The sequence below is a fragment of the Hirundo rustica genome, chromosome 8, assembly GCF_015227805.2.
Source record: "Hirundo rustica isolate bHirRus1 chromosome 8, bHirRus1.pri.v3, whole genome shotgun sequence".
Taxonomy (NCBI): domain Eukaryota; kingdom Metazoa; phylum Chordata; class Aves; order Passeriformes; family Hirundinidae; genus Hirundo; species Hirundo rustica.
Window position 1 is genome coordinate 16,853,984 of NC_053457.1, and position 19,800 is coordinate 16,873,783.

Here is a 19,800-nt window from a genome sequence, read left to right on the forward strand (position 1 = left end):
AAGGGAATTTCAGCTGCAGATAGTAATATCTAAATCCAGTGAGAGTGACCAGCTGATACAGACAGAAGGGGGAGCTCAATGAAATAGTTGGAGCACAGGGTATAATTTAAGTTTGTTCTGATTTATACTAAAACCTAAAAGGAAGTTGAATGGTGAATATGCAGTTGAGTTGGTAGAAGAACAGAGTGAGATTTTCCTAATCAACCCAAATGCCAGAATTTTCAGAGAAGAGCAAGTTAAAAATAAATTTATTAATTAAAGCTAAGGTATGAGTAGATAGAGATGAAAATAATGGATAGATTTTTTCAGGGATCTTTAACAAAATTTTTTTTAAAGCTAAAACTCAGCAAATAATGTGCACCTGAGTGTCTGAACACTTTTCAAAGTCTTGTAGTAAAAATACCGAGCTGTACGTATTTACATACCTATCTCACATTTGGACCCTTTAGAAGAGCTGGTCACAGCTGAGCCTCTGGAATATTTTGACAAAGGTGAAATCAAATAACAAAAGATTGTGCAGTTCAGAATACTGCCCAGTTTCTTACAGCTGTTGGGCAGTGAACCTTCAGAGCAGAGTCCTGGGATGGGACTAAATCATGGAAGGAATTCCATTCCTGTGTGCATCCGCAACAAGAAAAGATGCTCATGACCAGGGAAAGTGCCAGGTTATTGGTGATTCTGGGAAATCTGTGGTGTTTTGTTAGATCCTCGAGTATGAGTTACATTTTACAGAGCTGCTTTGGGGAATCTTGGCTGAGTGTGTCCCAAAAATATGAAATTAATTGACAACTTTATGGCCATTCTTTGGCCTATTGGTGTGCTTCTGTAACATCTGTTAGCACTTTATTTCCACAATGCAGCATTATAGAGTCTCCCTTTTATTTTGTCAGTGTTTTCCAATTCGTTTGCTTAGACATTCTATGTGTTACATGTATGTATTCCCCTATCAGAAAATGATGCAGCAGATAGGTAGCCTGTATTAAAGATTCATTATCTTTTCTTTCATTTACTTTCTCAACAGTCTGTTTAAAAAAAGATAAATAGCTAGGCTAATTGACGATGGCTCCCTTTGCTTTTACCCATACCTGCATAAAGGGCAGGAGGATCCAGTGTGCTGGCAGAGCTGGTGAGATTTATGTTTATGTGGTTCTTTTGCTGTCAATGATCAGGTGAGCAGCACTGAATGAGTCACATTCCCTTTCAGTGTTGTCTAACTATGAGCAAGCTGGTGAGGACAGCAATGATGTCTTAGTGTGTACAGTACATAATGCACAGAGCCATGGTCTCAGTATCTGTAAGTGATATTAATATGTTTCATAGTTACAGTTTGTAATGTGCCTTTCCAAGACTGCAGCCTTTGGCTATGCTACTTTGTGTGCTCACTCAGTACCCTGTAACCTGCCTGCTAAAAGCAGTCTTCTAGCGGTCTGTTCAGGACCTCATTGATGTTCAGGTTGTATTTTGACCTTATATGTGTAGCCCAGTAGATGTGTATATGAAAGCTAACTAGCATCCTCTGGTCAATATTTTACCAGATTTATCTCGCATGAAAGTCTGTACTTTGTATGTCCAGTTTGGCAAGTCTCAAACAATAAGTAAGAATAATGGCATGAGCTTTAATGTCGTAAAGAGCTTCCTTGCAGTTTGATTTTAAGCTTTTTGTCTTTTGTTTTTGAGCCTGTAATTGACACTGGATGGTAGAACCAAAAGAACCCACAACTGTTTTAGGGAGGCTGAGTTTTCAGTCTTTAATCACATATCCTTCTTGGAGCAAAAGCACAAAACTTTGATGAGACTCTTAAGGTAACTGTCTGAAACAGTGATGATTGATGATTTTGAGAGAACTGTTTGGCTACTGCACTGCCAAGATAATTACAATGATACCTGCAAACAGTGTAAGTGACATACGAAGGCAGGGCTGTTGTGAGCAAAACAAAGAAGAATGAGAAAATATAGATACCTGAGATGAGGTTAGTGATGAGGTGCCTAAGAGGCGACAAAAATCCACCATCAAGCAACAGCTCTGGGGAAGAAAAAAGTTTCTTGATTGGTTCAATGGCAACCTAAAAAAAGTATGCAAATGAGAACACTTAAAAGTAATTTAAAATTTTGGAAAGCAAAAGAAAAAATAATAAAAAATGGGTGCCCATTTTTTGGGCAGACAGCAGGGTTGAGAATTTTCTGGTAAAAACTGGACAAGTTGAGATGTCCTATAAAGTTCTGCTCTCTCTGGAGATTGTCCCCAGAATATCATCAGCTCCTATGTGCCAGCTCCTCTCAAGTCCCGTGGTGTGAGCTATTGATCTTTGCTGCCATTTTATTCCCTCTTTTATACCTTTATATTAAATACTTCTTTTGACCTGCAAACAGTTTGCAATCCCCTTCTTTCCTAGCAGACAGGTAGAAATACTTCCTCTGCTTCTCCTCAGTGGGTGTCCAGGTAGGCATGGTGGCACGGCAGCTTTGGAAAGGGGTTTGGAATATGTTCCGTCTCTCCTCTGTGGTATTGTGGGTTAGTTCCCAGAGCCCCAGGGATATAGCATGTCACATTTACTGCTCCTTCTACATCCTTTTAGCCATCAGAAAACCTGCAATTTAAGAAGTCAGGGAGCTTGCTTAAGACTTGAAAAAAGCATTTCCAGAACAAAAGGTGATGCCAGTTCCTTGCCTCCCACTAATGCTATGAGGAAGGAGCCAAGCTGCAGATTGTACTGAAAGTGAGAAGGGTGAACTCCCCCTTTCTCCTTTCCCAACCCAGCCCCCAATAAGGCTTCATCTCTCCAGGAATCAAGTCCCTCTGAGCATGATGCTGAGCCAGAGGAGTGACAGGTGCCTCCTGATATGCCTAAATGAGAAGAACCAATCGGAGGAGCCTGCCCAGCTTTTGTTGTCATCTGGCTTTGCTCACGAAAGATGAGTTTGATTGACAGATGCATCAAGGTTCACAGTTTATTGGTTTTTGCAAAAGAGCCAGATCTGCCAATTTAGACAGGGGAGTGACACAAAACTTTCCATCTAAATGGACTAATTTTACCACAGGGAATTCCCAGGCAGAGCGCTCCAAGGCAGGCGCAGTCCTGTTTTATTTTTTAACAAGGACTGAATGACAAATAAAAACGACAGTTCTAGGCTGACGGAACATCAGCATTTGACACTTCACAGGGGAGCGGTGAAATAAACAATAGGCAGAGAAATTGAATTAGAATCAGATGAGAGTCAACTAGAGAGGGAGAAGAGGGCCTGATTCTCTACCAAATCATTTATAAAAGAGCAAACTGAATACTAAGTAACTATAACATGCTCACATCCTGGTTTATTAGCAAATTTAACCTGCTTGATGTTAATGGGTTGCTGGACAAAGGTAGATGGTGGGGAGTGCACAAGGAGTTTCTGTTCATGATGGTGCAAACCTCTTGTGCTAATCTTACCCTGTTACTAATGGACTCTACCAAGTTAGAGAGCAAAAAGTATGACAAGTTGATTTAGTTTCTCTCCTGCTCCCTCTGGCACATTGTCTTCAGAGTTCTGTCCAGTCTTCCTGTATTCTGGCACTTACTAAGTTTTGGGTAACCCAGCTTTGTAGGTTTGGCTCAGTCCTTTTACGGGTCTTTTTTACTCTCTAGGACTTCTCAAGTTCATTCATGAACTTCTCAAGTCAAATTCATGACACTTTAAGGAAAATAATTTTGTGCGGAGTCTGTCTGGAACTTTCTGAGTGTGGACTGTATCTGCCTGAGATGAAAGGTTGGCTCAGCTGGTAGCATTAGCAAGCTATTTCTACTCAGTTTTGACAGGGGATAGGATATATAAACTTTCTTGATGGGTTAGACAGCTAACTGTTAGCTAGATGTTGCTGGTTAAAATTTGGGTTCCTGGATTTTATGTCAGGTTCTGAGATTTGAAGCATATCTAGAGAAATTATTTTCAATCTTTTTTAATTAGCAAACAGTAAGAACAGAAAACAAGCAGCAGAATCTGTACAGTGCATCTGTGTTCATAAGCTCACCTTTCCCAATTACATTAAAAACATTTTCCTTAAAAATAAACTAGTGATTTTAAAAGCATAGACTAAAAACTACTGGTCTGATGTTAGAGAAAACAGTATGAGAATAGGGGGCTTTGGATTGGTTTGCTTGGTAATGACTTGACTTTCATATGAGTCTGTGAAGTATGTATGTGGAAGCTGTCTGATTATCTAGGTAGTGTAACTACCCATTGTTGGTGTATTAAGGAGGTTCTAAACTCAGCTCTGTGGTTAAAACAGGATTCCCATGGATGCTGATACGGAAAAAAAAAAGCTTATTTCTCCTATGCAGAGAGGTTCTCTACCTTTGTGGAGTTTCGTCCTGTTCAGTCCATTTGAGTTTTCTGAGTAGGTTTTGTCTTCCTTTTGTGGGTGTTCAACAAAATGAAAGGATGTGTTTGAAATAAGCCTCAGGTTAAAAGTCATTATAGAATCATAGAATGTTTTGGTTTGGAAGGAACCTTAAACATTTTTTCAGTCCAACTCCCCTGCAATGGGCAAGGATGCCACCCTCTAGACCAGGTTGCTGAGAGCCCCATCCAACCTGCCTTTGAACACTTCCAGGGATGGGGCATCCACAACTTCTCTGGGCAAGCTGTTCTAATGTATCACCACCCTCACAGTCAAGAATTACTTCCTGAAATCTAATCTAAATCTATCTTCTTTCAGTTTGAAAAAAAAATCCAACACTAAACAAACCTCCCCAAAACAGTCCCTTACAGCTTTTCTCCCAATGGTCACAAGCCACAGATGGTTGTGGTTTCAGTGGGTCAGCATTTGCTTACAAGCTCTGGCAGCAGAAAGTTAGGATGTCTGTAGTAGAGATGAATGTTTCCTCCTTCCTGAAACATGCTGTTCCTTACTAAAGGGGTCTCTGGAGGAGAACGAAAACAGTAAGGATTGAGAGGGTCCTTTGAATGTGTGGGAGAAAGGGAGTAGTGTGGAGAAGCCAGTAGTACCTGAGCATGGAATGTGGGGTGCTGCATGCTCTCCCCAGTGTGTATAAGAAACATGTGGGGGGTTATACCTGGGAGGGGTAGGAGCCAGAGAAGGAGGTAGGGGGTTTACACAGAACCCATGTTTTCCTCATCGTGGGCAGTACAGGGGTCAGTATGCCTGGGGCAGAACGGGCAAGGCATGGAAAGGGATTCTTGGAGGAAGGGCATGGCAGGAGAGGGCCTGCAAGAAGCAGCCAAGGTTGACAAGAGGGATTCTCCTGCTACATGGATAAGAACCAGTGGAAAAGAGTCCTTTCTAAGCTGCTGCTACAGAATGAATTTCCAGGTAGAATTTTGGACCTGAAATTATCAAATTGTCTTTGGATGGCATCTTCCACCAAAATGTCACGCAGGAGAAAACAGGAAAAAAACCCAAGCCTTTGATAAGCTTTGGTATCAGACCAGCCCTGTCAGCCTTGCCAGGAGTTACTGGGCCATTTCTTGTGACATTTGGGCTGCTTCCAAAAACACTAAGCTACAAAGGTCCCTGTGATGCAGTGAGATGCTTCCTTTTCGCTAGAAGTAAATTTCTGACTCTTAGAGAGGAGGAGGCACCATTAATAACGTAGCTGTAGATGTCTTGAGTACACTGAAACTAGAAGTCAAATAAAAAGTTATTTTGTATTTATTTTATATACATGTATATAAATATACATATATACAAAATGGTGTTATATACAAATTACATTACTTCTAATGGATCTTGGGATTTTTGCTTATACTTGGATCACGATTATTAAGTATGAGGTGCTGACAATACAAACATTCTTTACTTCACTGCAGACAGTGCCTGAATCATGTAAGTTAACTGTCCTGAAGATAGTCACAGCTTTTTTCTAAAGCAGAGAAAAATTTATATACAGACTTTTTACTAGGCATATCTTCATTAACTGCTACTTCTTTAGTGAGTGGATCCTTCCATTAATATTTTAGAGCATTTTTCTTTGAACACAGACATCATTGTATAGATTTATTAGATTATAGTTTTCAGGATTTTTTTTTCCCTTTAAAACATTGTTATCATGTTTGCTGTTCTTCCATTTTTTTGCCACTCCCCAGGTCCTTACAGTTTTTCAGTACTGATTGTGTGTCTAGTAAACTAATCTGCTACCTAAATGAACACCTAGAGATATGTATTATCTTTTCTTGCCTACACTCATTAAGGAGTGTATTTAAAGAAGGTTGTCATCATCTCAGCGCGTTCTAACTTTTCTTTATTTTTCTTGTCAGAGTAATATTAAAGAGAATTTCTTTAGTTAGCGTTGTATAAACCTTCACAATATAATTTTCCTCATTAGGAAACAGATTGTGGGGCTCTTTTTAGTTTTATCACATAACATTGTCACACTAAGAACTCCCATTGATTATGCAGGATTATTAAAAGAACATAATACTGGTTTGAATGGTGGAAATATCTCTTTCATGCAAGCATTTATTTTTGCAAGATATATAAGTTCTTGAAAGCTGCAGAAATTTTGCTGGAGTTCTACTGCCAGTCATGAAGGCTTACACAGGAATGTCAGGGTGAAGATCTCTGGGCTGTATTTTGTGATTCAAATGAGATAATCATGCTAGCTACTAAATCATTCTTTTAAGATTATTTTACCAGGATGAATTTTGAAAATCCATTTTGCATTTGTCTGACACATCTATCTGGTGATTCCTAGCTTGTCTTTCACCTCTGACAGTGAATGTACATTAATAATTTCCTTTGATTCCAGTCAACTTAACATCTAGGATTCATCTATCAATTTGCTGTTTGATTCTTATCACCTAAACTTTGGTAGAGAAAGAGAATTTGGTTGCATAAAAAGTGTTAGGGTTGGGGAATCCAGTTTTATTCCAATTTTGAGTGCAAGTCTATCCCTCCATCACATGCCAGGCCTGTCTGTCTTGCAGGTAGCAAACCCTGGGAACTTGAGTCGTCCAACTTCAGCAGAGTTGCCAGGCAGTTTTGCTGCAGAGTTGTGAGAACTGAATTGCTTTTATAGTCTGTTTGGATTTCAACAACTTGACTTTCACTTGTGGAAAAGGCCCTGCTGGGGGATTTTAGCCTATGATATTAATACTCCAAGTGAAAAATAGAAAACAAACAAGAGTAAATGCTTTAACTCTCTGATGAGCAAAAGTATTTGATTTCATGACAGCACTTATGCCCAGGCTTTCTTTAAGGTACACATGCACTGGCAGAAAATGGGGCCCACTCCTTTCATGAGGTGTTATGAAAATACTTGTAATGACTAAAAATTGGTGGAGCAAAATTGATTTGGTCTATCCCTGACTTCTTACTACATTTTTTGTCTGCCTCTATGACCGTAAACTGCGTAGGACTTCCTGGAGAACTAATGCATAACCGAGGAGAAATTGAATACCTCAGTATTTGGTGTGTTTATAGCATACCTGAATATAATGCCCAGCTGTTTGTTAGCTGGGTGATTAGTAGCTTGGCGAGTGGGATATTTATGACTTTACTTTGGGTTTTCCTCCCTAGCTGACCTAGACAGAGTCTCCCAGCTGGGGCTAGGAGGGAACAAGCTTCAAGGGGAAGGAGACTCTGGGCTTCACCCCACATGTTTCTGATGTTGTGGCTACCCAACAGCATTTTGATTTTCTGAGCTACCTGGGGGTACCTGATGTGTTATGGATCATTGGGAATCAATTGAGTGAGATCAGTAGAAGAGGGAGTCCTGCTGGCAGTGCATAGGAGTGTGTGGTGCCTGGTGGGGGCTCAGAAGCTGGATTGTACCTGTAGGGTGTTGTAAGCGTGTGCAGTGCTGTCCGTAACGCAGCATGGTGGTTGTCAACAATCATAATGTTGTTTACACAGTGTCCAAAGGGTGCCAGATGCAACAAATGTAACATCCCAGAGACCTCAAGGGAAATCAGTTGGAGAGTGAAGTGTTGGGAGAGTGAGGGAAGAGAGAGAGCAGGTGAGGGAAAGAGAAACAAGCCGGAAGCCACAAAAATGACATAGAAAAAAAAAAAAATTGCTTTTATTTCTCATATGCACAAAAAGAGAAAAGAAAATAGTCAAACAGAACTGAAGTGATGAGGAAAAGCCAAGAGGGGCTGCAGAAGCCTAGAATGGATGTGAGCCTGCACCTGGCACTGGCCCCCTCCCTCCCTGGTCTCATGTCCAGCTTAGCCTGGAGATCATCAGCAGAGCTGCTCTACAGTTATATTTGTTATCAGTTCTGTAATTCTCAGTTTGGTCCCTCCTTCCTGCTCTGCAAGTCTGCCACCGTCCTGGGCTCAGCCAAGGAGCACACTGTGGTATTTGTGGATCCCTCAGAAGCTCTCTGACTCAGAAGTCAGTGCCAAAGGGGGCAGCTCAGCTATGATCCTTATTTCTTTTTCCAGAGGGGTGCTTTTCCATAGGGACAAAAGGATGGAGTTTTCCCAACAGTTCAGCAAAACAGAAATTCCTTTAGGAAAATTTTAATAAGCATATATAATTTTATACTCAAGAGAAGAAAGAGGTGCAGGGCTCTTTGTTTTCCTTTTCTTGTTTAACATCCTCACATTTATGTTGTGATTAGTTCCAAAGTCTTACTCTGAGCTTGATTCACCACTACTGATGGATCAGAAAGCATGCAAACTTCTCCCTGTTTCCACAGCAGGGCTCATTGCCACCAACTCTCCCCAACAGATTTACAGGCCACAAGTGTCAGCTTTACTGCATCCACCTCATGCAATCCTCGCCACCTCCCATCGGGCCAAAAGGATGCGAGAGCTTCCGAGAGCAGGACTCAAAGGTACTGCCCAGTTTTGAATGCCATGGTCCCTGTTGTTTCCAGCCAAGCACAACATTTGAGATTTTGTGAGATTCTTCCCCCATGATCGAGTAGAGACAAAGGAGACCCAGTCGCACAACATTTCTGCTTGGTCCATTAGATAAAGCAAACATAGCAACAGAACTAAGAATGACCTGAGAAGAAAGTAGTGAAGGGAGAGCTGAAGAAGAAAAAAGAAACAAAGAATAATTTGTGACAAAAAGGAAAAGGGAGAAATGTCATGGAAACATTAATTATTATTCACAATAATGCTTAACATTTTGATAGAATTTTCTATCCAGAATCTCAAAGCACTGAGCTGGTGCTAATTAATTCAGCTGTGCAATCCCCCTGTGAACTAGAAACCGTTGTTATTCCCATTTTACAGAGTGTTGGAATTGAGGTGTGTGGGGACATTGGACTTGACAAAGGTTTTCTAGAGGTGCAAGAAGAACTAGGGTTTGGTGCCCCAGATACCTGCTCTCATACCAGTAATGCTCTTCCCTCCCTGGATAGAAAAGTGCATTGGGAATGGGAAATAATAAAAGAAAGGGATAGAAATTGAATGGAAAGAGAGTGTGAGAAAGGCAAGAGACAGCAGAATGGAGGAGAGGTTTGTGTTATAGACTTCACTGGTTTTTGCATAATGATTTCTTCCTCCAATCCTTTTTCATTTTTTCCTGTAACTTTTTTTTGACAGAAAAATAAATAAAAACCCCCCACCTATGACAAAGCAGCTGTTGGTCCATTGGGGAAAGGGTCCTTACAAGGTTTGGCTGTTCCCTCAGGTTCTGGATTTGTGCTGTGCTTTATTGAACACATTGTTTTGTTTTCAGTGAGCACAACGAGACTTGCACAGTACACACAGCGTGTTCCTTATCTACAGGATGAGACGAGGCTGTTTTAATAACTACCGTGATGAAGATGGAGATGAACTTATATACAAGAGGAATTGCCTTCACATTACACACATTATCTTCCTACAAAGCAGCAATTGTTTTTTGCAAATAACATAATATTAAATAATTGGTAGAATTTTTGTGTTTCCTGCATAGTCCAGTCTAATGGAATCTAGATGAATATTGATGGTTTTCTTCTGCATAATATCACCACATAAATCCCCATGTCAGCTACTAGACTTGGGCTATAATACTGCTTTACAATGCATCCACCGACTGTAAATCAAAACAACCAACACAAGAAACTCTTTGGCAAATGTAATTCAGTACATTCGCATGAGGGTCTACAGATGGTGGCGGAAGAGGATTAGACTGCCCAGTCCTTTGTGTAATTCTGCTTTCCTTTGAATTTTCCTGGTCAAACTACATGCTGAACTTACAAACTTTCCAGACCAATCCAATGCCTGGTGGAAATCCTCTTTTACCAGTGGAGTTAAACCAACAATCGATTTGGCCCTCCAAAGGTCAAATCAAGCCAGCCATGAGTTAGACAACTAAATCCTACATTCAGACTCTAGCTCACATCCTCAAGTTTAGTGAAACACCATTATTTTGAAATAAGCATTTCTGAGCTGCTGGCTTCTCTCGACCTGGGCCCTGGGCTGCAGGTGGCCAAGTGTGAGGTGTGACAGTCTCCTTTTCTCTAGCTTCCTCAGGAGCTTCTCTTTGCTGGTCCTGGGGTTTCTTGCCTCTGCACTGACTGCCTGCTGAGTGAATCCGGGTGGTGCACAAGTAGAGCAGAGGTTGTACTGAGAGACTAAAAGAGAGACCATTCTAACAGGGTTCACCATCTATCTGGTGTCTGTGAAGGGATACAGAGTGGTGAAAGCATATTTTTAGAAATGGAACAGAATTTTCTTATCTCATAGAGTAAGATCAGACAACAGGCCAATTTCTGGTCTTGGTGACAGTGTAACAACTCTGCTATTTGCAGCAGGTTACTCAGAGGTAAGATGTGCAGAATGACACTTTTAATAGATCAGGAGTCACCTCTTTGATTTTATTCTGTACAGGAACAGATTTTAGCTCTTTATCTTCTATGTAAATGTCCCCCCAAATACCCTTATTATTTGGGCACCCCATTAAAGAAGACACAGACCTATAATCAGCTAAAGCCATGCAAAGGCTGAAAAAGTTAGGTGAAAGGGGCCTTTGGGATCAACACAGCTGTTTACTGATGGTGGATTTTATACATACAAGTTAAACTTGGAGACAGAATACCAAGTCCACTACCACATCTCCTCAGAGGTCTGGAACTTTGGGTTTTATACATGATGTTGACTGTATAGATTGCTCCACTGTTCACTTCTATGCCCTTCGGGGGTTTTAGTCTCAATCCTGTCTTTGTCCATGGGCAATAGCCCACGAGTTTTATCCGAAACCTCTCTAAACCAACAAGGATCTACTTTGGCAGACTCTGTGCCCTGGGGACAGGCTGTAGCTGCCTTCGTGTTTTCTTTGAGTAATTTTGAGGAAGTGTCAGTGCAAGGAACAGTTTATGAGTTTGCTGACAATACAGGAGTAATAAGCATTTCTATTGACAGTTAGTCTTTTGCAGAACAGTGTTTGTCCATCACTTGGGAACCAAAATGAGCAGAGAATCCCTAGAGAATCATCAGGTGATCATTTGGGATAAGGGGTAAATATTAGGGTGCACAATACAGGATTGAAGATGAAAAGATGGGGCTGTATATTGGGTCTGGCTGGTAGGATGCAAGCATATGGATTTGAATGGGGGCCTATAAATTAGTATGAGCAGATGGGTGGGGAATCAAAGAGGGGCCCATATAGTAGGGCTATAATGGTTGGGAAATTAGGTATTGGGCACAGATAATGAGGTGGTTGTCACCAGCAGTGGAGATCTGGAGAATGGGTGTTGGGCATATCTAAAATTGCAAAAGTCGGGATGTGGGTGAACTGAAGTCGTCACAGGTACAGAGTTTAAGGTAAAAGGACTGAAGGCTAAGGACTAGGGGACCAAGCAATTATCCCAGCCAATCCTGAATTTGTCCATCTCAGTCTCAGCTGTCCAGAGGGCAATCAGATGGGCCCACATGAAGCCCCACACTTTCCACCACACAGCGCAGTGAGAGCGCAGCTGGGCTTGTTTTCTTTGTTTGCCAGCCAGTGACATGGAAAACGTTTGTTGCCTCAGAGTGCTTTTTTTTTTTTGTCGGCTGATGTATTGGTAACTTTGTCAGATGTGACTTGTCCACACTGCTCCCCAGAGACAGGATTTGGGAAAGGAGGGGGAGGAGGAGGCGACCGGGTGGAGCTGGCATCCAATCCTCTCCAATACCATCATCCCATTGTAGTGCAAAACAGAAAGGAAACAAAACCCTAGAGTGAAAGAGGAGCATCAAACATCAGAGGAACTCGTCTGCCATTCAGGCGGTGGGGAGAGATGGGACTTGGAGTTTTATTTTTGTAGGGTTTTTTTAATTATTATTTTGGTTTTTTTGTTGGTTTTGTTTGCTTGGGTTTTTTAGAAAATTGGGGATTTTTTTTTTTGTTCCTTTTTACAGACCTTCATGACAAAGCATAAAAACACAGTTATATTTATATATCTATTTATATATTTCTTCATTTCGTCGGTTTGTTTGTAAATGTTGCTCCATCCTCCTGTCTGAGCTGATTGTGTGTCACAGAAATTGAGGGTGTATATGTGAGGTTCCTCCCAACTCTGGCCTGCAAAGTCACCACCCGTGAGGTGCAACCAACTCTGGGGGAATCCATGCTGGAAAGTGGGGATGAGGTGCACAGAGAACCCCTCATGGGGCACGGATCTTTACTTGGTCCTTTCTTCATTGCCAGATGGGCCAGGTCACTGTGCTGCCATCTCTGCTCTAGCCAGACTGTTCCCTCTGTCCTGGGAAACAGGGTGAGCATCACAGGTTACACACACTCAAGAGTCCACCACAGAAGAGTATATCTTTGGGGAACAGTGGTTCACAAGCGGCATTCTCCCCTGTTTCCCTGGCCCTTACCACTCCCAGAAAGGGGTCCTGTAAGGCAATGGTTGCCAGCTGCATTGCTTCCCAGTCCCCCGGAGTCCTGGAAGCCGAGAGGACTTTGCATGGCTGAGCTTTACCCAGGGGTGTTGAAGGGCTCCTGCAGGGGAAGCCCCTTGGCCGCAGGCTGTTCCTGGCATGGGGGGAGCGGTCGGGGCGGAGGGCAGGGGGAACGAGAGGGTCTCAGTCTCGTGTGGTGAGCGCTTGGTCCGGCGCCTTCGTGGCGAAGAGGAAGGAACTGGAATGTGGGGAGGAACAGAGAAGGTCTCTTCACCCTTCCCAGGGATGGAGGGAGGTGGTCAGACAGGTACAATGTGGAGGCCTAAGCTGTCGCCCTGCAGTTTCATGTGGTTTCCATGGTAACTAGTGGCGGTCATAGGCAGCGGCAGCAGTGGGAGGTGCGGAGCCCCGGGATGTGGCACTATAATAATAAGGGGAACCTGAAAGTTAACACAGGAGAAGAATGGACTGGTTGAAAGGACAAACAGTAAACAAAAAAAATCAAACCAAAACAAAAAAACAGAAACAATCAAACTAAGAAAAGAAATAAAGGACAACTGGAAAAAAAAAAAAAAGGTAGAAAGAAAGAAAAGCAAAAGAACCAAAAGAGGAACTTGGAGACTGAGGTCCTAATGGGGCTAGAGAAAGGCAGTCAGTGGAAGCTAACTGAGGGCCACACTTTAGTTGATAGATGCTACTGTGGCCTCTGGACAGGATGCCCCTCTGCAGGGAGGAGATGCTTTTGCATCCTCTGACAATCAGTAAGTGAGCATTTGTGCTGGTTTTGGCTGGGGTAGAATTACTTTTCTTCACAGTGGCTGGTAAGCGGCTGTGTTTTGGATTGGTGCTGAGCACAGGGCTGATAATACAGAGTTGTTCTTGTTACTGCTGAGCAGGGCTTGCACAGAGCCAGTGCTTTTTCGCTTCTCATACTGCCAGCCAGTGAGGAGTGTGGGAGGAGGCACAGCCAGGACAGATGATCTGAACTGGCCGAAGGGGTATTCCAGACCAGATAACACCATGGTCAGTGTGTGAAGGCGGGAGGGGCGATGGTTGGAGTGACGCTGTTTGTCTTCCCAAGTAACTATTATGCATAATGGGGCTCTGCTCTCCTGGAGATGGCCCAACACCTGCCTGCCCATGGGAAGCAGTGAATTAATTCCTTGTTTTGCTTTGCTTGTGTGTGTGGCTTTTGCTCTCCCTATTAAACTGTCTTTATCTCAGCCCAGGACTTTTCTAGTTTTTATCCATTCTCTCTCAGATCCTCCTGATGGGGGAATGAGGGAGTGGCTGCATGGGGCTTCGCTAATGCCTGGGGCTAAACCAGGACAAACATTGCAGCACAAATATGCCACACCTGATCCGCAGTCACAAAGAAAGTGTCAGAGCCAGATTTTCTGAGTGTACCTGACAAAGTGTAATGGGTCACTTTAAAACCAGGAGGGGAGAAGAAACAAAATTACAGTGTTTTACTACTTGGAATTTGGGTCACTTTTGGCATGAATGCTCTTTAGATGGTTATCGAATGTGTGTTAAATAATGATTGATTATTAAGATCACATTTACTGAAGTTTAACAGCACTGGAATAAAATGTGCATGTATTATCCAGTTGTTAAACCTCAGTAAATACATAGGTAGTAGTCACAAATGATTTATTTTATATATAATAAATCTCTTCCTATTCCCCTGCAAAGAAATGTTGTATTAGAAGCTAAAGTCTCATAGGAGTTCTTTTCCCCTCTGAAAAAACCCTGACTATTTCTGAGCATATCAGTGACTGGAGATGGATATATATCCCTGCAAGATAACTCTACTGGCCACTATAAATCTTGTGATGCAGCCTGTCTCCCACTCTAGACATTAGTCCAACTGGTCCAGTTGGAAGAAATTCTATGGGATTTAAAGATTTCCCAGGAATTGACACTGGATTTAGCCTGGGAGAGGAGTGAAATCTTATCTGAATTTTTAACCAGGCCTTTAAAGTATGCTTGTTGTGGCCTAAGAGTAGCAGAACCTAAATTTAACTTTTGATATAATTTGGAATAAATTGTGGATGCAGCCCATGGAGAAGCCAGAGCTGAACTGGAGTTCTGAACTGTCTCATGATTGAGGAATCGGCTTCAGAACTGATATAAAACATGCATGAAGTATATACCCATTTCAAACTGGACTGGAGAGTGAGGAAAAAGGCCTCTCACCTACCCAAATACTTGAAAAGCCTCTTCAGAAACAAACAAACAAAAAACCAAAGAAAAGAAAACAAAGAGACAAACAGAAGGAGCGCGAGGCTGGGGGTGTGCTGTGGGAAAGAGGTACTCACTTAGTAATGCAGGGTTGCTGAACCGCCAGGCCTCATTGTAGGTGGTGTACTGAGGGTGGCTGTAGGGGTTCCCTGAGAACTCGCTCCCTGGAAGAAACCAAGGAAGGTGTGAAACACAGGGACAAAGATTTATGTCTGCTGTTCCATCAGACCAGTGTGCATGCTAAATATGTTTGCCAGCAGGAAAACTGGTGTATGTAGCTTCCTTGTCCAGTGGTAACTCTTCCCTTCAAGTTACTGCAGTGCCTGTTCACTGCAAAGTTGCTTACCCATATCATTAAGCGTCACAAGATTGACTTTTTCACCGTCAAGAAATCAGTCCAAATTCAATAATACAAATAAATTGCTAAAGTGGATGCATTTTTTTTCCTTTTTTTTCATTGCCTTCTGTCTTCCGATTCTCGGGCTGCAGTAGGCCTGCATATGCAAGCTTTTTTGCACTTAATTATCAGCTTTCTTATGAATAACATCAAAAGTTCTCCAGTTGTGTCGAGACAGCAGGCATGGAAGGTTGATGGGACAAGCTCACAAGAAACTCTTTGGAACTAGCAGTGCTGTTGATGGCAATGTGTCTTGCTAAGTTTTTGTATTAGGGTACTGAGGGTGATGGTATATCTGTGGAGAAGAGTATCATTCATTTTTGGAAATGTTCTGAGTTGGCTGTGCTTAAATACAAAACAAAATGGAAAACACATGAATCACTTTCTTTCTTACTCTGGTTAATGGTGTTAGTCAGAAAAGTGATTCATCCATTATTAACCTCTCCTTTATGCTTAGTTAGCAAGTTATAAAGAATATTGTTCATTCTAGCCCTGGAAAATAATTTTGCAATGATTAGCACTTTAGGTGCTGTGCTGAATGTAAAAGACAAGTTGTGCTACAATTCCCCTTTTCACATTAGGAAAATGGGCCCAAACCAAAATACTTCCAAGCTTTGTGATCTAGTAAGACTCTGAACCAATATCTGAGTGGTGCAGTCTTCTAAAACATTCCATTTTCTTGTGCAGAAGGAGCTGAGTCTCCCTGTTTCCTAGAAGGCAGTGCAGGGTATTTGGTAACTGAAAGGGGTGTGGTGCTGCATTCAAAATAAACAAATCTCCCCAAACGCAAACATCTATCATTCTATTATGGAAAATCATGGCATGATATGATCATAAGCTCAATTTAATGTAGTAACAACAGACTGTGGACAATTAACGCCATCTGAAAGGCCTTATGTGCTTACAAGGCAGTGGAAGAATCGTGTGGGTATTAGCTTCTGGTCTGCTCAAAGGCGCAGGGGTGGAATTGTTACAAGAGAAGTGTTTGAAAAGCACCTGGTAGTTCCTGCTAGATATCATGGAACAGGAAAAGAAGGTAATGCAAGATAGGATGGATGTCTGTAATACAATTACCAAAGAATGTCAATTAATTATGGCATAATCTCTGCAAATCTCCTCTCACTGGAGCGTTAAAGCCAAAACCACGAATTCTCAGATGGTGGAAATGAAGCCTGCTCAAGTTAGGGGATTTGTACTGCTTTAAACTTTCAAAGAATCATTCCAGCAAGATTTTTAGAGGTGCTCAGGGTGATAACCAAAGTAGTCAGTGCAAAAATGAGTACAAATCAATCCCAAATGTCATTCAAAGGTATTTTAGTCACAGTAGCTTTTAGTTTCATCATGAAACATCATTTTGTGTGAGAGGTCTTGCTAACTACTGTTTTAATGATAATAACTCAGCATAATTCCATAGCTAGAAACATCAGGCATGGGAAATCTGATAACTAGCTGAGTGAAACCTGTGAAGATGACCATGCAGTGCACAGTCCAGATTTTTCTCTACCGAATTGACTTATTTGTGGAATATACTGGAATGAGTTTGCTTCCTCATGAGAATTTCTGCTTTTGAAGTGCTTCATATGACATAACTTCACTGTGCGGAGAGAAATTGTTCTGATATTTCAAGACTTTTCTTTCACTCCCTGCTGAGTTGACACCCTAAAGTGTTTATAACGTTGCTAAAGCATGGGTTAAGCACAGGAGAAAGAGCCACTGCTATGGAGCGTGGGGAGGAGGGAGGGCAGCCACTGGAAAGAGTGTTTATTGACGAGGAGTGAAAGCATGCATGCAGCAGGATAATGAGCTTTTGAGCTCAACTGTGACCAAGAGGAACTGAGCTATCGCCTTCCCCGATCACTAATGAAACAAGTGTAATTTCCTCATCAACATTGGATTCTGTTTAACGACTCCCTGCCGCTGCCGTCCCCAGCCCTCCAGCCCCTCTGCAGGCTCTGCGCTGCTCTGTGTAAACTTCAGTTCCTTCAGTGGATGCTCCTTCACTGAAAGAGTTTGCAGAAGCTTGACATCCTTTCTAGGAAAGAAGAACTGAGACAGGGATCAAAGGTATTCTGTTATCTTCTGTCAGGTGTGTAGGTTAAGTGCAGCCCAATACCTGATTCATCTTCTTGTGAGTGACTAACCCTTGCTTTTCCAGGTGTGTGCTTAGGACCCCTGGCTTATGTCCATGTTTACAGCCTGGGACCTGAAGCTACAGGAAGGGCAAATGCAGGAACATGTATCTTGTCACATCAGATGCATAAACCTCAGAGACATTTGTATTTGCTGGCCATTTTGCATGAATGTAGTGCTACAGGGGACAAGCTTTTCTCTAGACTATGCGAGTAGAAGTCCAGTGAAAGGTTGTCATGGGTAGAACATAGAGGCTTTGATTAGCACTTGTTAAACAATCTTCTCAGAAACAGTTTTCCACTGGAAAATACTGTCTCATTGAAATGGAAATGTTTTGCTTGCGCTTGTCAGCTTCAATAGAGTTTTGGAAAGAAAAGTTTTGAAGTTATTGCAAATTGAAACAAATTTTTATGTTTCAACTTTCTTGTTTTGTTTCATTTTGCCTTTCTCATTTCATTTAATTTCCTTTCAATTCTTTCATTATTTTAATATGTCTTGACATCTAGAACATGTTGATGTTACTGAAATGTTTCATCCTGGTGTTTGCAAATTGAACTGTTGCAAGGTTCCGACTCCTCATGCCAATGCAAGATGAAAACAAATATCAAGGAATCAGAATTTTGAATGGGTTAGAACTCTGGTTTCTGAACAGTTGCATGTTTATCTCTGGACCTTTGTTTAGAGAAGACAGAGCCTCTTTCTCACATCTGAACAACAGGTTTGTTTGCATGTTAGTATGTTTCTTAAAGGTACTTCCTGAGTAGTCATCTTGCCAGCTTCTTGTTCCCAGTGTAGTTAAAGCACTGACCCCTGAACTTTCTTAGCCTGAGGGCACATAACAAACCATCAGCACCATTGTGTTTGATTGTTCAAACTGGACTCCTTACAGAGGTTGCAAGTCAGCACAGAGGATAGATCTCAGGAGGCCTATATTCTGTGCAATCTGTGCTGAGGGAATCTTTACTATTTCTCAGCATCTGTATTTAAATCTTATTGGTTTAGTCCTCTAATACAAAAACGATGAGGCATGAAGTGAGCCTAGCAGGTGGCAGGTTCAGAACAAATAAGGGATATTGTTCTCACAAAATACGTACTTTAGCTACAGAACTTCTTGCAAAAGGTTTGTATGCGTGTTAAAGGCTTATATGGGTCCAGGAGACATTTTTTATATTTGTAGAGGGAAAACCTATCAAGGGTTTAATATTAAATAGAAAGATACTACATCTGGTTTAGAAAGTCAGCTATAACGTGGAGGCTGGGAGATCTTTTGAGAAAGTACCAATACATGCTTGCTCTACTCTTACACCCTTCCTCATATTTCCCCTGTTGGCCCTTGATGCTAAATAGTGGCTGCAGAGATCTGCAGAGTGACCTATTAAAGTGAAGTCTTCTGTTTCTTCCCAGGAAACCTCTTTATCTCCATCTTGTTGGCTTCAGTAGCACTAGAAAATGGGAAGAAAAAGGCTTCCTGGCTGGGTCTGACCAGTGGGGTATGACTGAAACAGCCAGTCCTGATGCTCTGTTGAAAGATGCAGTAACCACTGTGGGATGCCCAAGTAGGCCACTGGAAAAACTCCCTCTGATTGAATGTTGATATCAGATTTAATGTGAAGATATCCATTTGACCGGAATAATTTTTTCTTTTTACTTTGAAGTATAACTGAACTTTTTTTCTGTGTAATTCTGTTCTTTTTCTTTTGGGGAATATTTCTAAGGAGCTGAAGCACCCTATTCTTGGAGAATTGATCCCTGATTTTAGTAGTCTTGAAATTTTTGACCCAGTTTGGAAGTCAGTATCACCCTTGTCACGAGGACATTAAACTTACATTGCAATCACTGAACAGTTTCTACTCAAAGAGCCAGTTATATTGATATTATTAATAATTCCCATATGCTGTGACCTCCTGTAAGTTTTGACTGTAAATGATCTAAATATTGTCAACTGAATTTACCTACTGTCACTGGGGGGAGTTGTGTGAGGGGTGTTTATTGATTTTATGTTGTCTTAATGCTTGTCTGATTCTGGAGCCAAGCCGTCTCCCTGAATAATTTAGCATAGGACATGGCCTAAAATTTTTCACTGGGACAGGTTGCCCAGAGTAGTTGTGGATACCCAATTCCTGAAAGTGTTCAAGGTCAGGCTGGATGGGGCTTTGCACAACCTGTAAAGATGTCCACCCATGACAGGGTGGTTGGAACTTGGTGACCTCTAAGGTCCCTTTCAACTCAGGCCATTCTATAATTTGTCACTGAAAGATGTTAAG

At 41.7% G+C, this 19,800-nt stretch overlaps 1 protein-coding gene across 1 annotated transcript in view; it reads right to left on the bottom strand.

Moving 5' to 3' along the window:
* Nucleotides 1-7,779: 7,779 nt before the first annotated feature.
* Nucleotides 7,780-19,800, bottom strand: part of PAX2 (paired box 2) — a 56,277-nt gene continuing 44,256 nt past the window's right edge. Inside the window, exons 8-9 of the mRNA XM_058421555.1 lie at nt 15,087-15,173; nt 7,780-13,186 (exon numbers count right to left, since the gene is read on the bottom strand). Coding sequence (XP_058277538.1) covers nt 13,065-13,186; nt 15,087-15,173 — 209 coding nt within the window. The 3' untranslated portion in view covers nt 7,780-13,064. The remainder of the gene's footprint in view (nt 13,187-15,086; nt 15,174-19,800) is intronic.